This window comes from Etheostoma cragini, chromosome 9 (genome assembly GCF_013103735.1).
Source record: "Etheostoma cragini isolate CJK2018 chromosome 9, CSU_Ecrag_1.0, whole genome shotgun sequence".
Lineage (NCBI taxonomy): Eukaryota > Metazoa > Chordata > Actinopteri > Perciformes > Percidae > Etheostoma > Etheostoma cragini.
Window position 1 is genome coordinate 20,185,643 of NC_048415.1, and position 15,655 is coordinate 20,201,297.

The following is a 15,655-nucleotide window of genomic DNA, read 5'->3' on the forward strand; positions in this document are numbered from 1 at the left end:
TATTTACTGTGATTTCACCAAACCAATAAATTCCAGTGGTATTAAGGCCCTGACACACTAAAAGAAAGTTTAACCTAAAATGCTTCTTTTCTTTCTTTAAAAAAAGTCCCTCATCCACACTAAACATCTACAGAAACACAATTAAAAAATTTCAAACCAGAATCCTTACACTTACACTACATGGTCACTGTAAACATTGTGATCACCTCAGAAAATCTGTAGTTTCAAGAGTGTATAAAGTACGCATATTTATTAAGACATGTGCATATGTTATTAAGAAAAAAAGTATTTCTCTTAATATGAAGATTAAACTGGTAGAAATGTGCGAGGATATACATTGTTCAATGGGGTCATATTAGTCTATAACAGTCGAGATATTCTCCGCTGAATGAAGCACATACATATCTTACCCAGGACCTAGACTAATATTATATAAGTCTCTACCGGACGGATAATACAACAACTATAGTTGTTCCCTCGTTTGAGGTTTTGAACTCGTTTTTTTTCTTTTGTCACCCGTCTGTACATCCAGTTCTAAATTGTACACTTGGATTTCTGATATTACTGTTTTAAATTGTAAGTAAATGCATAATGAAGCTTTGCCGCCAGATGTGGAATATTGACTGTTGGTGTTTTATGATTAAAGGTGTTTTGAAACCATCCTCTACATTTGCGATCTAATTTGTTATAAACTGTTCTTTGACAGCAGGACCAACAAACAAAAGCGCCATCAGAACACAACACTGGTAGAAGCAACAACAGAAACTCCAGCTCCTCTTGTTAAACTTTCACACTGGCTTTTATTGTTGGAGACAAAAACAAAACATTTTCTCACAGACTTTCAATGAATAAATCAGTGCACTGCATTACTGCAGCGCCACTGCAAAATACTTGGCAAATGCAATTCAAGTGCAGTACAAGGGTCTGATTCATCAGCCCTTATCTGGCCACAATAACAAATAAATGAGCCTTTTCTCCATTAAATCTCTCTTTGACCACAATATTAACAGCTATACAAGGAGAGGGTGTTAGAAGAGGGCTCTTTAAAAACTGTTACGTACTGCTCTGTGCCATTTACTGTTTTCCAAAAAGTCTTTTATTGACCAGTGAGACAATTTGTCTCATTATATGAACTAGATAGTGTCTGTAGTCAATTTCACCACCCAAGCCTCCATACCCACACCCCACTGAACACCTAACCTGCCTATCAGCTTCCCTTTGAGTCTGCAATGTGGTCTGGGATCCTCGATGGGGGGTGTCTGAATGCTGAAATATTTAACAGCTTGACACTAAGCCTGAGACAGTGTGACTCGTGTCTGACATGACAGCCTAAAAGGAACTACTGTATATAAAGAAAAGCAGTTAGGGTGGTAATGTGAATGTTTAATTTTTTATTTTATTCCTCTTTGTCTTCACTTCAGCTGCATTACCGGGAATCAAAACCCAATCCTCGTCAGATTTCTCTGACATAATTCATTGTGCATTATGTCAGGAACAAAAGGCCATATATATATATATATATATATATACATATATATATATATTCATAACTCTGCAACACTGAAGAGTTTAGCTTACATAGAATACATGATCACATGAACTTTAAAGCTTACTGTGATGTATTACTGTACCATTACCATCAAAGGTGGCCAAGATGCATAATAATGAAATTAAAGTTAAATAAATGAATTAATTAAAAAATGCAGACTTAAGGCAATATAAGCGTACTGTGGGCTCTTCAGATCGGATCAGAGCTTTTTTCATGGGTCCCACAGACGGTATAAGCAGAGATGAACTAAACTACATTGAAATACACTTAACCCCAACAATCTGTAATCATAACAACTGTAAACATAACCATTTTTAAATCTTCTGCCTGAAACCAAACCTTGCGGTTTAGCGGACCAATAACAGTGCTTCTGTGTTTCACTCTGGCGGGACCCATAATTCATCTTCAGTGACTTGCAACATGGGAGCAGAGGGTGTGGCAAAAAATGTAAAGCTCAGTATCCATTGGGTGGTGAACGATTTCAAAATTCCGTGGCCAAAAGTGAAATCAGTCAAAGTTACAGTAAAAAATAAAGCGATCTACAAAAAATGCCATTGTGCAGGCACAAGGCTATCCACCGTAAGGAAAACTGATTGTGATTGAGAACCTCTCACAAAGAATCTTGCTTAAACAGCTGCTTGTCTCCTCAGTTTGTTCCCAGCACCCAGCCAGTGTGTGCATGTGGGGGCAATTACTGCGGCTTATTTAAAAGAGGATTTGTGGCTATCACAGTCCTCTGCATCTAGCAGATATCACTAACCAGACTGAGAGCAAACAATGCTGACTCTTTCGGTGGTTTGACCCAGAATACTCAGCAGCAGGAGTCTGGGAGTGTCACACGGGACCAGACAGTTTACAGAATAATCAAACAACCAATAGAAAATCAAATTCAAAAGAAGTCGTGCATGATCCGACCCGAGTTCCCTAACACTTCTGGTATTCTTACAAACAACGTGTTTAAAAATAGCATTTGAGAATTCCCCTCACTAAAAGAAAGTTTCCACACTGGCTTGAAGTATGCATCACACATCTAAGCAACAGTAATAAAATTAAGTTGGATAACTTAATTACTTGTTATTTGTATGTGCCTGTGTTGCCATGCCAAGTCTGCTGTTTGCCATCCTTTGTTTCCTCTCTATTGAGTCTACAATGGATATAAGCCCTATGTTATCCTGACTGTGTCTACTTTCAAAGGTTCTGCTTTTTTGAGAATAGTTCTGTAACTGTAAGAGAAGAGAAACTAAATCTGTGCTGATCAGGAAAAGTCTTCATTTTGCTAAATCACCCCAAGGGAATTACAGAGACCACCTTATTAAAAAAAAAGATCAGAGGTCATTAAGACTTAGGGCAGATCCAAAATCTGGGTTCAATTCTTCATCAAGGAGATCATCCCCATCACCTTCATTGTCATCCTCTTCCTCCAAATCTGATCCCGAACCAGCAAAGTCGCTCCGTCTGGACTGAACGCTCAGACGCACTCGTGGCTTCTGATGATGAGCTGGCAGAGGTGAAGAGAAGAGAAGAGCGTTACTTTGTTTGTGTGCGTGTGTGTGTGTGTGTGTGTGTGTGGTTGTGTAACTAAGTGCCTCTTCAAGGATTAGTCTGGAAGACATTCAAATGTTTTCCCTTAACAACTGTGTACCATTCGTATTGTGTGCCTGCGTGTTTGTGTCTGTGTGTGTGTGTGTGTGTGCGGATACAATTGTCAAATTAGCCTGGTTTCATGGGCCCAAATCACTCTGGGAAACATTTAGAGCAAGCAGAGATCTTAATCTCATCCGGGAACATCAACCCTCTGTTACAGTAAGTCTCAGGGGTGAGACGTGCATGCACACATACACACAGGGTTCCAAATTTCCTAAGCAATCACTGGCTTTGCAGGAACTGTTGAGAGGAAATGAGAGCTTTACCGCTTTATCTGCAGATGGAAGAATACGGTGGGTCTACAAACTTGCTCACAATGGTGCTGTACATCTCTAGTTTACATTCCTCACTATTCTTTTATAACTCTTTTTGGACATTTTCTTTAGTTCTAGTCTCTTTCACTTCTCTGTCTTCATCATGGAACGCCCTATAGCGATACTTTTAAAAGGAATAGTTAAAAAATGAAGCAACAGCCAGCAGACAGTTCTTAGTTAGGAATAAAGTCTGGAAACAGCTGGCTCTGTCCAAAGGTAACAACAGTGGTGGGATGTAACTGAGTACATTTACTCAAGTACTGTAGTTGACTACAAATTTGTGGTACTTGTACTTTAGTTGAGTCTTTTCTTTTCGATGCCACTTTCTACTTCTACTCCACTACATTTCAGAGAAAAATACTGTACTTTTTACTCTACATTAATCTAAGATCTTTACAGACTACTTACATAACAAATTAAGATTTTTGCACACAAAAATTCAAAACTATGTTTTATTGTAAAATTAACTGCCCGACAATGTACAATGTAAGGATTAGCAGATTAAACACTTAGTTGATTGACAGAACAGTTTTGATGGATTTTTTTTCTGCTTTTACTATAAATAGTTTAAGCACATTTTCTTGATGATACATACTTTTTTAAAGTAACATTTTCAATGCAGGACTTACTTGTAAAAGAGTACTTTTACAGTGTGGTATCAGTACTTTTACTTCAGTAAAAGGATCGGAATACTTCTCCCACCACTGGGTAACAAAACCCACCTAGCAGTGTAAGGGGTAAAAACCTGATAGTTTTACTGGGACTATGTGCAGGATTACTTCTTCCTGGATTCCCGCCGTCACCGTGAGGCTGAAAGGCAACTAGCAGAAACTCTAGAAGAGAAAGTGGTATCGATCCTCTCGTCGGACTCTCGGCAAGAGACGAATATGTATAGCACGGCAGTTTGAGAAATATGAGTATATTTCCCGAACTGCCAAGCTATTCCTTTACCTAAGTGTGTGCTGAAACGGCAGACACAGGGGAGTGCTGAGTCAGAGCTACTGAGAGGAATCAGAGTGAAGGTTGAGCCAGATGTGTGGGAGAGGCACAGGAGGGGAAACTACACGTCCCATCTTGCTAAAACTGCCATCAGTCTGTGTCCATCTGGTGCCATGAGTAACATTCCCTCTTGGTTGGAGCGTGTGATCCAAATGTCAGAACATGTTGGTGCACTTGTACTGCTGGTGGACAGAAGGCTTATGAAAATGATACAATGGAAACACATGGTGTTGTTGATGACTCAGCACGCTGTACTTTAGTACCTGTAGATGCGTAAGGCAATAGGGCTCCAAAATATGAGCAAAATATGCAATATTGTTGAAGGTCACAATACAAATATTACTTGCGATAAACAAACGGTGTACTTAAAGTTCCTCAGTTCTGCAGCTTTCAGTGTTCTGCTCAAATACAACAAATTGCTTGTTGAATTTAAAAGGAAATTAAAGGGAATCATTTACAACAGTCTTTTATTGAACAAATTTGAAGATTGAATTAAATATACAAGAGGCACCACTATAAAAAAAGAATGACAGTTACATTTTGAAGAGCAGTTTTCTGTTGATATTTTCTTTCAACCAGTCAATCAAGTGCCTTTAAAGATACTTTGCGGCCTTTCACAATATGATTATTGCGCAAGTTGATGTTGCAATAACAATAAATAACATAAATTAGATTAAATATTTTGCAGCGCTACTAGGCAACCATGCTTAGGGTTCTTTTTTTTCTTTTTAATTCAGAAAACATTCATCCTTACCAGGGTCTTCCAGCCATGACAGATCATCTGAGCTGACCTCGGCTAGGCTCGGGGTCGGGCTAAAGTCTTCGGAGTCAGAGTCTGCCTCGTCAACTCTGGCCCCTCTACTGTGGCTGCCAGGGAGCAGAGATGCCCCTGAATCAAATAATAAGACACGTTTAAATATCATGGTGTGTATGTGTATGTGTGTGAGAGAGCCAAAGAAGGACAGAGACTTGCCTGATGTGTGTGCTGACTGCAAAGGTGTTGGTTGACATTCTTTGAGAAGAAGTCTCCTGACCTCCTCCTTCAGCTCTGACACAGTTGTTCTGTTGTAAAGAAAATAATTGCAAGGTACGCTTAGTGACAGAAAGGCAAACATACACGCACACGTGCACGCACACTCTCCACGCACGTACCTGATCTGGCGGACCTCTTGCTGTGTGTGAGAATACTGAGAGACAGTCTTTGCCAGATCAGTGCTGTGAGTTCTGTAGCTGTCTGTCAGCTCCTCCAGTGTCTGATCAGAGCACACAAAAGAAAGGTTAACGATCTGAAAGAATACAAAAACACACATGCAGAAGCAAACATAACCTGCGTGATACAATGTGTGTGTGCATGTGTGTACCTTGCAGCTGTGTTCATACTGTCTCCTGGTCTCTCTGGCCTCTGTCTGCAGGAGGAACACATCCTCCCCCTGTCGCCCTGTTGAGAGAAAAAGTAGAAAGAGCCGACATTTTGAACAAGACTGTGCTTGCCTTTGCTTTGGAAGCCAGCATAGGGTGCCAAATCAATGAGAGGGCATGATGTACTGTGTGTGTGTGTGTACGCTCACTCAGTTGTGCTTTCAGTTGGTCCACCTCTCTCCGCAGGTGTTCCAGCTCCTCTCTGCGGAGCTTTGAGCTGAAACTGTAAAGACAAAAAAGGCAGAAAAGTGGTGATGAAACCGTTTTGTTATTTCTTTATTTTTCATAACCGAACAGAAAATGTGACCCAGACACCTACCATCAGTTTGGATTGCAGTTACACCCCCCTCCCCCAAGCTCCACCCCTGATTCACCTCTCCTCCAGGTTGCCTAGCGACGTGGCTCTGGTGATGTGTCCCCGCAGACTGCTCAGCTCACGTCCAACCTCTCTCCTCCACTGCTCCATCCTTCTCTCTGCTCCTGGACTTTGTCCCCTCCTCGAATCTGCCCTCTCGCTTTCCCTCTCCCTCAGCTCCTCACGCAGCCTGCAAACCTCCTCTGGAAAAGAAGAGATGTTACTGTGAAGAAGGTTTTTTTTCTCCTTTAGCAGCCTTGAGGACAAAGCCAAATTATTTATTGTCTTTAATTATAAATGAATCCTCCCTTGGCGAGTGGAGTTGGCTTTTTCAGACAGAAGAGGGGTGGGCAGTGAGTGGAGAAAGCAGGGAGAGAGAGAGAGCATTAGCAGGATCCCAAACTTAGAACAGTGATGAGGCATCATTGTTCACATTAGGGGGTGCATGATTCAGAAAATGTCACGATTCGGTATTGATTTTTAGGCTCAAGATTCGATTCAAAATCAATTTTTGAATCAAAAAAAAGATTCTCAATTTTCTTTAAACGATTCACACGTAAATGTAGTTACTCTTCCCATGTGATATTATGCACGCCATTACAAAACGGGGGAAAAAATAAAGAAACTAAAAATATGAAGTATATGAATCGATTTTGAATCTGTAGATAAGAATGTGAATTTTTTTGCACACCCCCAGTATACATCAATAGATAATGGTACATGTATTCATTTAGCAAACACATTTGTCAAAGCAATGTGCAATTGAGGTACAATACAAACCACAACAAGAAAGGAATAAAATATGACATCTTAGCATAATTAACGTGAACAAATAAGATGATGTCAGACAAACTCGGTAGTTTCTATCTCTTGCTAGTGAAGCTGTAAGTGCTGATGGTCCTCTACACTGAGACTGAGTTGCAGTGAGAATGCTGCTACTGGTTCCACTCCCCATCTTCTCCCCTGAGATAAACAAAATGAAAATGGCAGGTCTGCAGTAATCATAGTGAAAATGGATCAAAGTGTATTAATCCAAACTAAAAATGGAGACATTTTTTTTTTCTGTTTTGAGCCATCGTGCAATGCCCATGTGTGCCATTTAAACAGACTAATTACATAAGTAGTAGCAGTAGAGGCCGCGATTGCTTTGTCTTTTTTGTCTACAATTATTTACATTCAGTATATATAGCATTTCAGCTACAACACAACTGATCTAAAGTCTTTATTACGATAATGAAAACTTAAAACAGCTAAAACAAAAGGTGAGCTAATAAGTGTGTTTTTTGGTCACTTTTTGCTGATTTTGTTAGATGCCTTGCTCAAATGTTTTTGACTGAGGTTAGAAGGTAAGGAAAACACTTGGTCCAAAAGTAAAGACAGAATACAAAAGTTGTTGACATGAGGACACCAATTAGATTTAAAATCAAAAGGACTGTAAAGAATTGGTTAGCTCAAATTGGATTTGACTACCAAATTAATTTGTTAATCACACTTAACGGTCCAATAAAATAATACAGTATATTTTGAAAGCTACAGGCTTATGTGTCAAAGATGAATTTGTGTTGAAATGCAGCAGCTCGAAAAAAAAAAACTTGACTAGGTTCTGTTTATTTTTCAAATGCGACCTGTTAACTTAGTGTAGGTGTGACCACATTGGATTAGATTAGAGAATACTTTATTCATCCCAAAGTGGGGAAATTCCCTTATATAATGAAAAAGTGAGAACTTGTATCGAAAAACTATAAATACAGATAATAAAGATATACAGAGAGTGTGTAGAGTAATTGAAAAACAGGAACAGAAACTACAACATTATCAGGTAGTGCAGGTGTTGTAGAGTCTAACAGCGGCCTGGATGGATGACCTGCGGTACCTCTCCTTCTTACACTGGGGGTGTATCAGTGTGCTGCTGAAGGAGCTGCACAGGGACCCCACAGTGTCACGTAGGGGGTGGGAGGTGTTGTCCATGCTGGATGTCAGCTTAGCTAACATCCTCCTCTCCCTCACTTTCTCTATGGGGTCCAGAGGACAGTTAAGCAGTGTTGATCCTAATCAGAAAGCCTCTCTTCTAGTTGTAGTAGTTGATGATGGTGTTGTATTTTTGAGGGGACAATGTGACCCAGTATAAACGGAGGTAAGTAGTCATGGTGCAATAGGTTACCTTGTAGTGTCTGGATGTTACATTGTTGAGACTGTCTCTCCCTTTCCACGTCATAGAGTTTCTTGGTGAGAGACTCAATTGCCTTTAAAAACACATTAGGGGAAAAGAAACTGAAATCTGTCAACAACACTTTTATACATCACATACTATTTGACTACTTTGTGGTAACTATTTGATCTCGAACACCTGGCTCGGTTAAACAAATATTCACACACCTGGCTCTGTATCTGGAGCTGCGACTGGATGGCAGCTAGATCGGCCCACTGAACAGATGGACTGAGGGATGGGGAAGGCTGTCGGAGAAGGGGGGCACGAGGAGGAAGAACAGGAGAGCCCAAATCTGAATCATGAATCCTCTCCCTCACTGGAACAAAATCTGGAGCGGACGAGGCATGTGAGGAAGGTTTGTCATAAGCGCCTTAAATCAAAATCAAAAAAGGAGTTCAAACCACTGTCCTTCCGATTCTTATCTGCCTTTTACTGTGACGGTTAAAAGGGTGGATGTTACACACACACACACACACACACACAAGTAATTTCCCCTTATAGTCATATTCAGAAACTTTTCACCCACCTTTGCCTCCTTTGGCAAATTTCCCTGGTGAGGTCAGTCTCTCCTGTGGAAACATACAAAGAATTTCAAACAGGGAATTTCCAAACTCTCCCTATCAGTATACATTTAATCTAGATAACTGAATTACCTTGTTAAAAGTTTAGTGGAGCTTTACTGCCATCTACAGATAGCTCCAGTTATGACAATTTACCAGACAACAAGGCCACATAGTGAAAGCTCTCCTATGTGCTACTCCCTTTCACTGATGCAAAACAAAATGATGCCTACATGTACCGTTAGACCACACAATCTTTAGATGATTAGTTTCGGTTATTTCCAGCAAGGCTAACAAAGGGGAAGGCTATTTGGATCTACTCACCCTCATCTTTGCAACGCTTCTATCTGCTCCTGACAGGATAGAGCTCAGCTGGTTGTCCCAGTTCATGTCGGAGTTGAACTAAAAAGAAGTGCATCAAACGCATCAATCATCAATAATCTCGGTCGGTTAATTCTTGATCCTTGGTATAAAAAGAAACGCCATGCAAGACAGCGTGTTGTTGCCTGACAGTGGCGTCACAACATCAGAACCCCACAGTGGGATGGTGACACAGTAACTTTAGAAGTGTTTTGTGGCTTGTCGGTAAGGTTAATAACCTAGTAGAGAGCTCTGATACTTTGTGTGAGATTAAATTACAGTAGGCCTGGATATAAATTTAGCCCAGGTGCAAGCTTTCTGATAATGTAATGAGCTCAACCTACTTTATTGATATCCAGGCTAGCAGGGAATATATCTCAAGCGTCCAGGAACAGATACAGATTTAAATTGGAACGACCCCCTGCTTTAGGAACCTTGTTGAGTAGATAACGATAAGCTTTCTGCCGGGATGTAGCAAAACACTAACCCGGCAACATAACGCAGATGTCTTTGTAAACGTTGAATAGTCAATATTCTCCTTTACCTAAGCTAGTGTCTGTTAACGTTTGCGTCAGCTTCACGTTCTTTTTCTTGAAAGCGTTCACAACGTTACGTTACTGTCATGGTTAGCGAAGTAATTGTTGTCTGTTTCCTAGACACTGAGTAATGTCTTCTTCTGAATATGACATAGAATCTGTAGCTGAAAACAGAATAAATAATGTTTAAGGAAAACGATGCAAATGTTTATGTTAGCTGGCTTAGCACATGCTACTCACAGAAAACCTTCCGACTCCACTTTTAAATCCAGGAGCCCATAACAGTAACGTGATTGCGTGTGACGTGCCGCAGGGGTCTTCTGGGTATTGTAGTAATTATTGACTGTATTCTTTACTCGCACAAAATAGAGGAAGTGCTAGAGTAGAATTTGTACCAAACACACTGCATTGTATAATGTATTGTATGCATTAGTTTCGTCAAATCATTGCAGAAAAAACAAGCCTAGCCTAATTTCGGATATTGATTAGCCAAAGAACACCGTATCCCACAAGCCTTAGCTTTGTGTTGACATGCAACAATGGCGGCTACCACTGCCAATGTGGAAGTTACGGGTAAAACAGCACTGTTGAAGGACTCTTTAGCAAAAGTTGGATTTGAAGTCTACCCTCTAAAGGTATTGTTGCACTATTTTCTTTCTAGTGAGAAGCCTTGACAGCAAAAAGGGCTTCAACGTGTGAGAAATACAATTTAATACTTTGACTTGTTTACCTGTTAGCTAGGAAGTTAAAAACAAAACTCAGTAAATATAATTATGGTTGTACAATTATTTAATTTCAGCAGCCGGTTTATTGTTTCAAGAATCCCGCTAAATTAGTTTGAATGCTATATAGAGATACTGTTTGTTACTGGCTGTGCTGTGTGCCTTAGCTGCCTGTGACACTGTCCCACCATGTCCACAGGTTGGGTGGTATAACTCTGTGCTGTGTGCCTCTGTCCCACCATGTCCACAGGTTGGTTGGTATAACTCTGTGCTGTGTGCCTCTGTCCCACCATCTCCACAGGTTGGGTGGTATAACTCTGTGCTGCCTCTCTCCCTACGCCTGGCTTACCCAGATGACACCCTGGCCATGGTGGTGCTCAGCACGCCTGCTATGTTTGAACAAGCCTTCCTGCCCTTCATGGAGGAGAGGGGCTGCCAGAAGCTGTCTGACCCCATAGACCAGTGTGTTAAACACTGCATCTCCTCTGCTGTATCTAAGGTGGGTGCGGGCCATCATGTATTCAATTTTCTATTTCTGAATATGTACTTTTATGTTACAATATCAGTAGATTTTGATACAGTAAATTGTCTGGAAACTCAAGTGAAAAGTTGACTAGTTCAAGTAGACTAGAAACGGTAATGGGAAATCGTTGATGGTCTCAGACCATATGTCATTATGTTGCCTAACTCCAGTTAGGGATAGGATTACAGCTACAGCTATTTTCATGATTATGTTGTGACACCTACATATATCTGATTCCTCTCCCTGCCCTGCAGTGTTTCCCAGGACAGGAGGTGGATGTGAGCTATGACTACGAGCTGCTGCCCAGCAGGAAGCCAAAGTTCTTGGCGCAGACTGCAGCTCATGTGTCTGGAGCAACTTTCTACTACCAACCATCTGACGTCACAGACCATCCCTGGGCTGAAAAAGTAACGCTATGTATTATAAGGAATTGTTGTCTATAAAACTCCAACAGTTGCGATAGATAATTTGTAGTGCAGTGTTTCAATTATTGTCTGCTGTTTTGTGCATGTCCCTCTGTTACCTGCAGAAGGTATTCGGAGTGTGTGTGCATCCGAGGTTTGGGGGCTGGTTTGCCATCAGAGCCCTGTTGGTGTTTGGAGGAGTGATGGTGGACTCTGAGATGGTGCAGCCCGATCCACCTGACTGTGTGCCTTCAAGAGAGGGCAGGATACAGCTGCTGGAGGCTTTTAACTTTCACTGGCAGGTACAGAACCTCACTGTGAGCCAGAATACCTCAGGCACACACATTAAATAGACACCAGGGGATGCCAAACCACTTCATGTCGTAAATCCTCCAGACAGATGGGCTTTAGATAAGAGACCCCCCCATCTGTTGAGGTTTTCTTTTCCCGTGGGTCCTAATTTAACCTGGATTGCTTTTTTGATTCTAAATACATTTTCTTAACATTAAACACAGTACCAGTTCATGTTTTGATGTTTTTTTTTTTTTTAATTTTTTATTCTATAAATTAATATATGATAATCTAAGTTTATCGGAGAAATGTTGTGTCATTAGGACTGGACCTACAGAGACATCGTCCATCCAGTCCAGATCTACTCTCAGAAACAGAAGGACTACTTTTCCACTCCTCCTGCTCAGCGGTTCGCTCTGCTTAAGACTTGGGGCTTCCTGCCGAGGGAATGCGACCAACCTGATTCGACCACGGACACTCAGAGCCAGGTGACCGGACATGGCTGAAACAGCTGCGGTGTGGAAGTGCTGCATATCCTCTCTGAGCACAAGCCGCCACTGCTACGCTTGTAAGGTTTTGATGGAAGCTTTTAAAGGTACAAGGGATTCTTTTCAGGGACTTTTCACATGAACATTTACTGCTTTATGATGGGTTTCATCATATGATTACACTACTGAGTATAGTATAGCAGCTCCCATGTCATTTCATGGAAACCAGAAAATACTCAAATGTTTGTACACGTAAGTGTTGCTGTTGCAACCTTGTGTGTGGGTGTTTAAACCAAATCTTTTAAAGAGTGCACCTTCTATCCTAGTTGCTGGTGTCATACTGTAACACACAAACAACAATGACTTTGACTTTTCACTTTTCACACAATATCAACATGAGGGGCATCACCAGCCATCCTTGACTTTGTATCTTTACATGCAGATTTTTTTTTTTTTTATCACAAAGAGGACAAACACTTTTTCTATTTAATCATTTCTAGATTATTTCTATTTTATTTAATAGTGAATTCATCAAAATAAACAATGCAGACATTTCTGACTCCAAGGATTTTATTTGATGGTTTCCCCATTGTAGAAAAACCCAACAACATTATGTTTTCACCTACCTCTAATTGTTTTTCAACTCTTGAGGTTATTGCTTTCAGCTCAATACATAGGAGTCAACAGTTTTTCCTTGTTAAATAATGAAAAATAACTAAAAACTGACTGTTGGTCATATTAATCGGTTCTTTTTATATTTCCTCTATATTGTTACTTAAATCCAATCGGCCTATGATGCATTGTATATTTGTAAAATGACAACTGCAAAGAAGAATAAAATATTTTTGTCATCGATCCATCTCATCTCTCTGCAGTATTTATTGGCTCCATTGTTGGGTCCTTGTCTCCAGTTTACCTGACACTGAGCTTGATGCATTATAGATGTGAGCTGCTTCTGCCTCCTTCCCCCCCACCCTGGCCTGATGATAGACTGACTACTTTCAACTGTGACTAACCCCTCTGTTAGTAAATCAGCACCCCACATTGCACTGTGACCCAGGACATACTCTGTTTATCATATGTATTTCTTCCTTTTTTAAATTTTAACAAAGGTACAACCAGTCCATTTGCACTGGGCAGCTGCACCAAGCAGTGAGGGGTTAGATACAGTAATAAAGTAGGTAACTGTATCTTAACAGCAGTTCTGCAGTGCAAATTCAGTGCATGCCAAATCTACTGTTACACCCCTAGATGTCACTGTTCTCTTGGTAACAGAGTGAGCGTTTTCACGGCTGTCCCTGAAGCATCTAAAGATGTTATCAGAGTCAAGCACTGGTAACCTGCCTCACATTATAAAGTGTACCAATTTCCCTCTGTAACTATTCAGTGAATCTTATATAACAGAAGTTAAATTAAAGTAATATATAAAAGTATTACTTTAATTTAACTTCACTCTTGCTCGTGCCTTCACCGTTTACTTTATCATTTGAGACTTGTTTTGTCCCCCTGAGCTAGCAATTGCTTCATTTCACAGTTCAGTTTAAAACACCCCACTTCTCTCTTTCTCTCTTTCTTTCTTACTGCATCCCTCCTCTCCTCACCCCCTTCTCCCTCTCTGTGCTACTCTATCTGTGTACTGAATCAGCATTTTAGAGCAGTATGCCGCAGGCCTGCAGAGAGGCAGAGGCAGAGTTAATTACACTCCCCCAGATAGTGATCTCTCCCCTATCCCCCTCCTCTATTGCTCTATCCCACCTCTCTTTCTCTCTCTCTCTCTCTCTGTCTTTGTGTACACTTTGAAGCCAGTTTTCTCTCAGTCCCACCACAAGTCACATACAAATAACTTAGTTTTTAATTATCTTTAAGTAGATTCATATACACATATTCATGTTTGCAGTGAGGAAAATAAGTATTTGAACACTCTTTCATTTTGCAAGTTCTCCCACTTAGAAATCATGGAGGGGTCTAAAATTGTCATCGTATATGCATGTCCACTGTGAGAGACATAATCAACAAAAAAAATCCAGAAATCACAATGTATGATTTTTTAAAAACTATTTATTTGTATTTTACAGCTGTAAATAAGTATTTGAACACCTGAGTAAATCAATGTTAATGTTAATATTTGGTACAGTAGCCTTTGTTTGCAGTTCCAGAGGTCAAACGTTTCCTGTGGTTTTTCACCAGGTTTGCACACACTGCAGAAGGGATTTTGGCCCACTCTTCCACACAGATCTTTTCTAGATCAGTCAGGTTTCTGGGCTGTTGCTGAGAAACACAGAGTTTGAGCTCCCTCCAAAGATTCTCTATTAGGTTTAGGTCTGGAGACTGGCTAGGCCACGCCAGAACCTTGATCTGCTTCTTACAGAGCCACTCCTTGGTTATCCTGGCTGTGTGCTTCGGGTCATTGTCATGTTGGAAGACCCAGCCTCGACCCATCTTCAATGCTCTTATCCTCTCATCCTCTCCTTAATACAGTGCAGTCGCCCTGTCCCAATGTACAGAAAAACACCCCGAAAACATGATGCTACCCCCCCATGCTTCACTGTAGGGATGGTACTCATCATTCTTCTTCCTCCAAACACCGTTAGTTGAATTAAAAGTTCTATTTTGGTCTCATCTGACCACATGACTTTCTCCCATGACTCCTCTGGATCATCCAAATGGTCACTGGCAAACTTAAGACGGGCCTTGACATGTGCTGGTTTAAGCAGGGGAACCTTTCGTGCCATGCATGATTTCAAACCATGACGTCTTGGTGTATTACCAACAGTAACCTTGGAAACGGTTGTCCCAGCTCTTTTCATGTCATTGACCAGCTCCTCCCGTGTAGTTCTGGGCTGATTTTTCACCTTTCTTAGGATCATTGAGACCCCACGAGGTGAGATCTTGCATGGAGCCCCACTCCGAGGGAGATTGAAAGTCATGTTTAGTTTCTTCCATTTTCTAATGATTGCTCCAACAGTGGACCTTTTTTCACCAAGCTGCTTGGCAATTTCCCCGTAGCCCTTTCCAGCCATGTGGAGGTGAACAATTTAGTCTCTAGTGTCTTTGGACAGCTCTTTGGTCTTGGCCATGTTAGTAGTTGGATTCTTACTGATTGTATGGGGTGGACAGGTGTCTTTATGCAGCTAACAACCTCAAACAGGTGCATCTAATTTAGGATAATAAATGGAGTGGAGAGTGACATTTTGAAGGCAGGCTAACAGGTCTTTGAGGATCAGAATTGTAGCTGATAGAAAGGTGTTCAAATACTTATTTGCAGCTGTATCAAAAAATAAA

General features: G+C 40.8%; 2 protein-coding genes and 1 long non-coding RNA gene across 6 annotated transcripts; 2 read left to right on the top strand and 1 right to left on the bottom strand.

Annotated features, from left to right (window-relative positions):
- Positions 1–506: 506 nt before the first annotated feature.
- Positions 507–10,263, bottom strand: LOC117950439. 3 transcript variants are annotated; one of them, XM_034881499.1, is made up of 13 exons: positions 10,186–10,263; positions 9,374–9,451; positions 9,016–9,058; positions 8,657–8,817; positions 8,442–8,523; positions 6,300–6,483; positions 6,075–6,148; positions 5,868–5,944; positions 5,659–5,759; positions 5,480–5,568; positions 5,261–5,395; positions 2,855–3,047; positions 507–1,461 (listed from the first exon to the last, which is right to left on the bottom strand). In XM_034881499.1, exons 2-12 carry the CDS (start codon positions 9,437–9,439, stop codon positions 2,875–2,877), a joined length of 1,185 nt encoding a protein of 394 aa, XP_034737390.1. In that variant the 5' UTR covers positions 9,440–9,451; positions 10,186–10,263; the 3' UTR covers positions 507–1,461; positions 2,855–2,874. The 3 variants fall into 3 exon arrangements, with proteins under 3 accessions (XP_034737390.1, XP_034737388.1, XP_034737389.1); XM_034881497.1 differs by lacking the exon at positions 507–1,461 and having other exon boundaries at positions 2,054–3,047; XM_034881498.1 differs by lacking the exons at positions 507–1,461; positions 10,186–10,263 and adding an exon at positions 9,754–10,152 and having other exon boundaries at positions 2,054–3,047.
- Positions 4,113–14,213, top strand: LOC117950443. Its single transcript, XR_004657899.1, has 3 exons — positions 4,113–4,215; positions 10,315–10,319; positions 14,203–14,213. It is a non-coding gene; the product is annotated as an uncharacterized LOC117950443 (long non-coding RNA).
- On the top strand, positions 10,303–12,905 carry mmachc (metabolism of cobalamin associated C). 2 transcript variants are annotated; one of them, XR_004657898.1, is made up of 6 exons: positions 10,303–10,580; positions 10,969–11,166; positions 11,445–11,597; positions 11,720–11,896; positions 12,209–12,596; positions 12,766–12,905. XR_004657898.1 is itself a non-coding variant. In XM_034881503.1 (5 exons), exons 1-5 carry the CDS (start codon positions 10,485–10,487, stop codon positions 12,389–12,391), a joined length of 807 nt encoding a protein of 268 aa, XP_034737394.1. In that variant the 5' UTR covers positions 10,303–10,484; the 3' UTR covers positions 12,392–12,682. The 2 variants fall into 2 exon arrangements, 1 of the variants encoding a protein (XP_034737394.1); XM_034881503.1 differs by lacking the exon at positions 12,766–12,905 and having other exon boundaries at positions 12,209–12,682.
- Positions 14,214–15,655: the final 1,442 nt, after the last annotated feature.

Excerpts from the sequence above, each read along its gene's own strand:
- LOC117950439 (XM_034881499.1), bottom strand. The coding sequence starts at position 9,439 with ATGAACTGGGACAACCAGCTGAGCTCTATCCTGTCAGGAGCAGATAGA. Across the intron at positions 5,945-6,074 it reads CCAACTGAAAGCACAACTGA|GGCGACAGGGGGAGGATGTG; the intron begins GTGAGCGTACAC and ends TTCTCTCAACAG. Across the intron at positions 5,396-5,479 it reads GCAGTCAGCACACACATCAG|GGGCATCTCTGCTCCCTGGC; the intron begins GCAAGTCTCTGT and ends TATTTGATTCAG.
- mmachc (XM_034881503.1), top strand. The coding sequence starts at position 10,485 with ATGGCGGCTACCACTGCCAATGTGGAAGTTACGGGTAAAACAGCACTG. Across the intron at positions 11,167-11,444 it reads TCTCCTCTGCTGTATCTAAG|TGTTTCCCAGGACAGGAGGT; the intron begins GTGGGTGCGGGC and ends CCTGCCCTGCAG. Across the intron at positions 11,598-11,719 it reads ACCATCCCTGGGCTGAAAAA|AAGGTATTCGGAGTGTGTGT; the intron begins GTAACGCTATGT and ends TGTTACCTGCAG.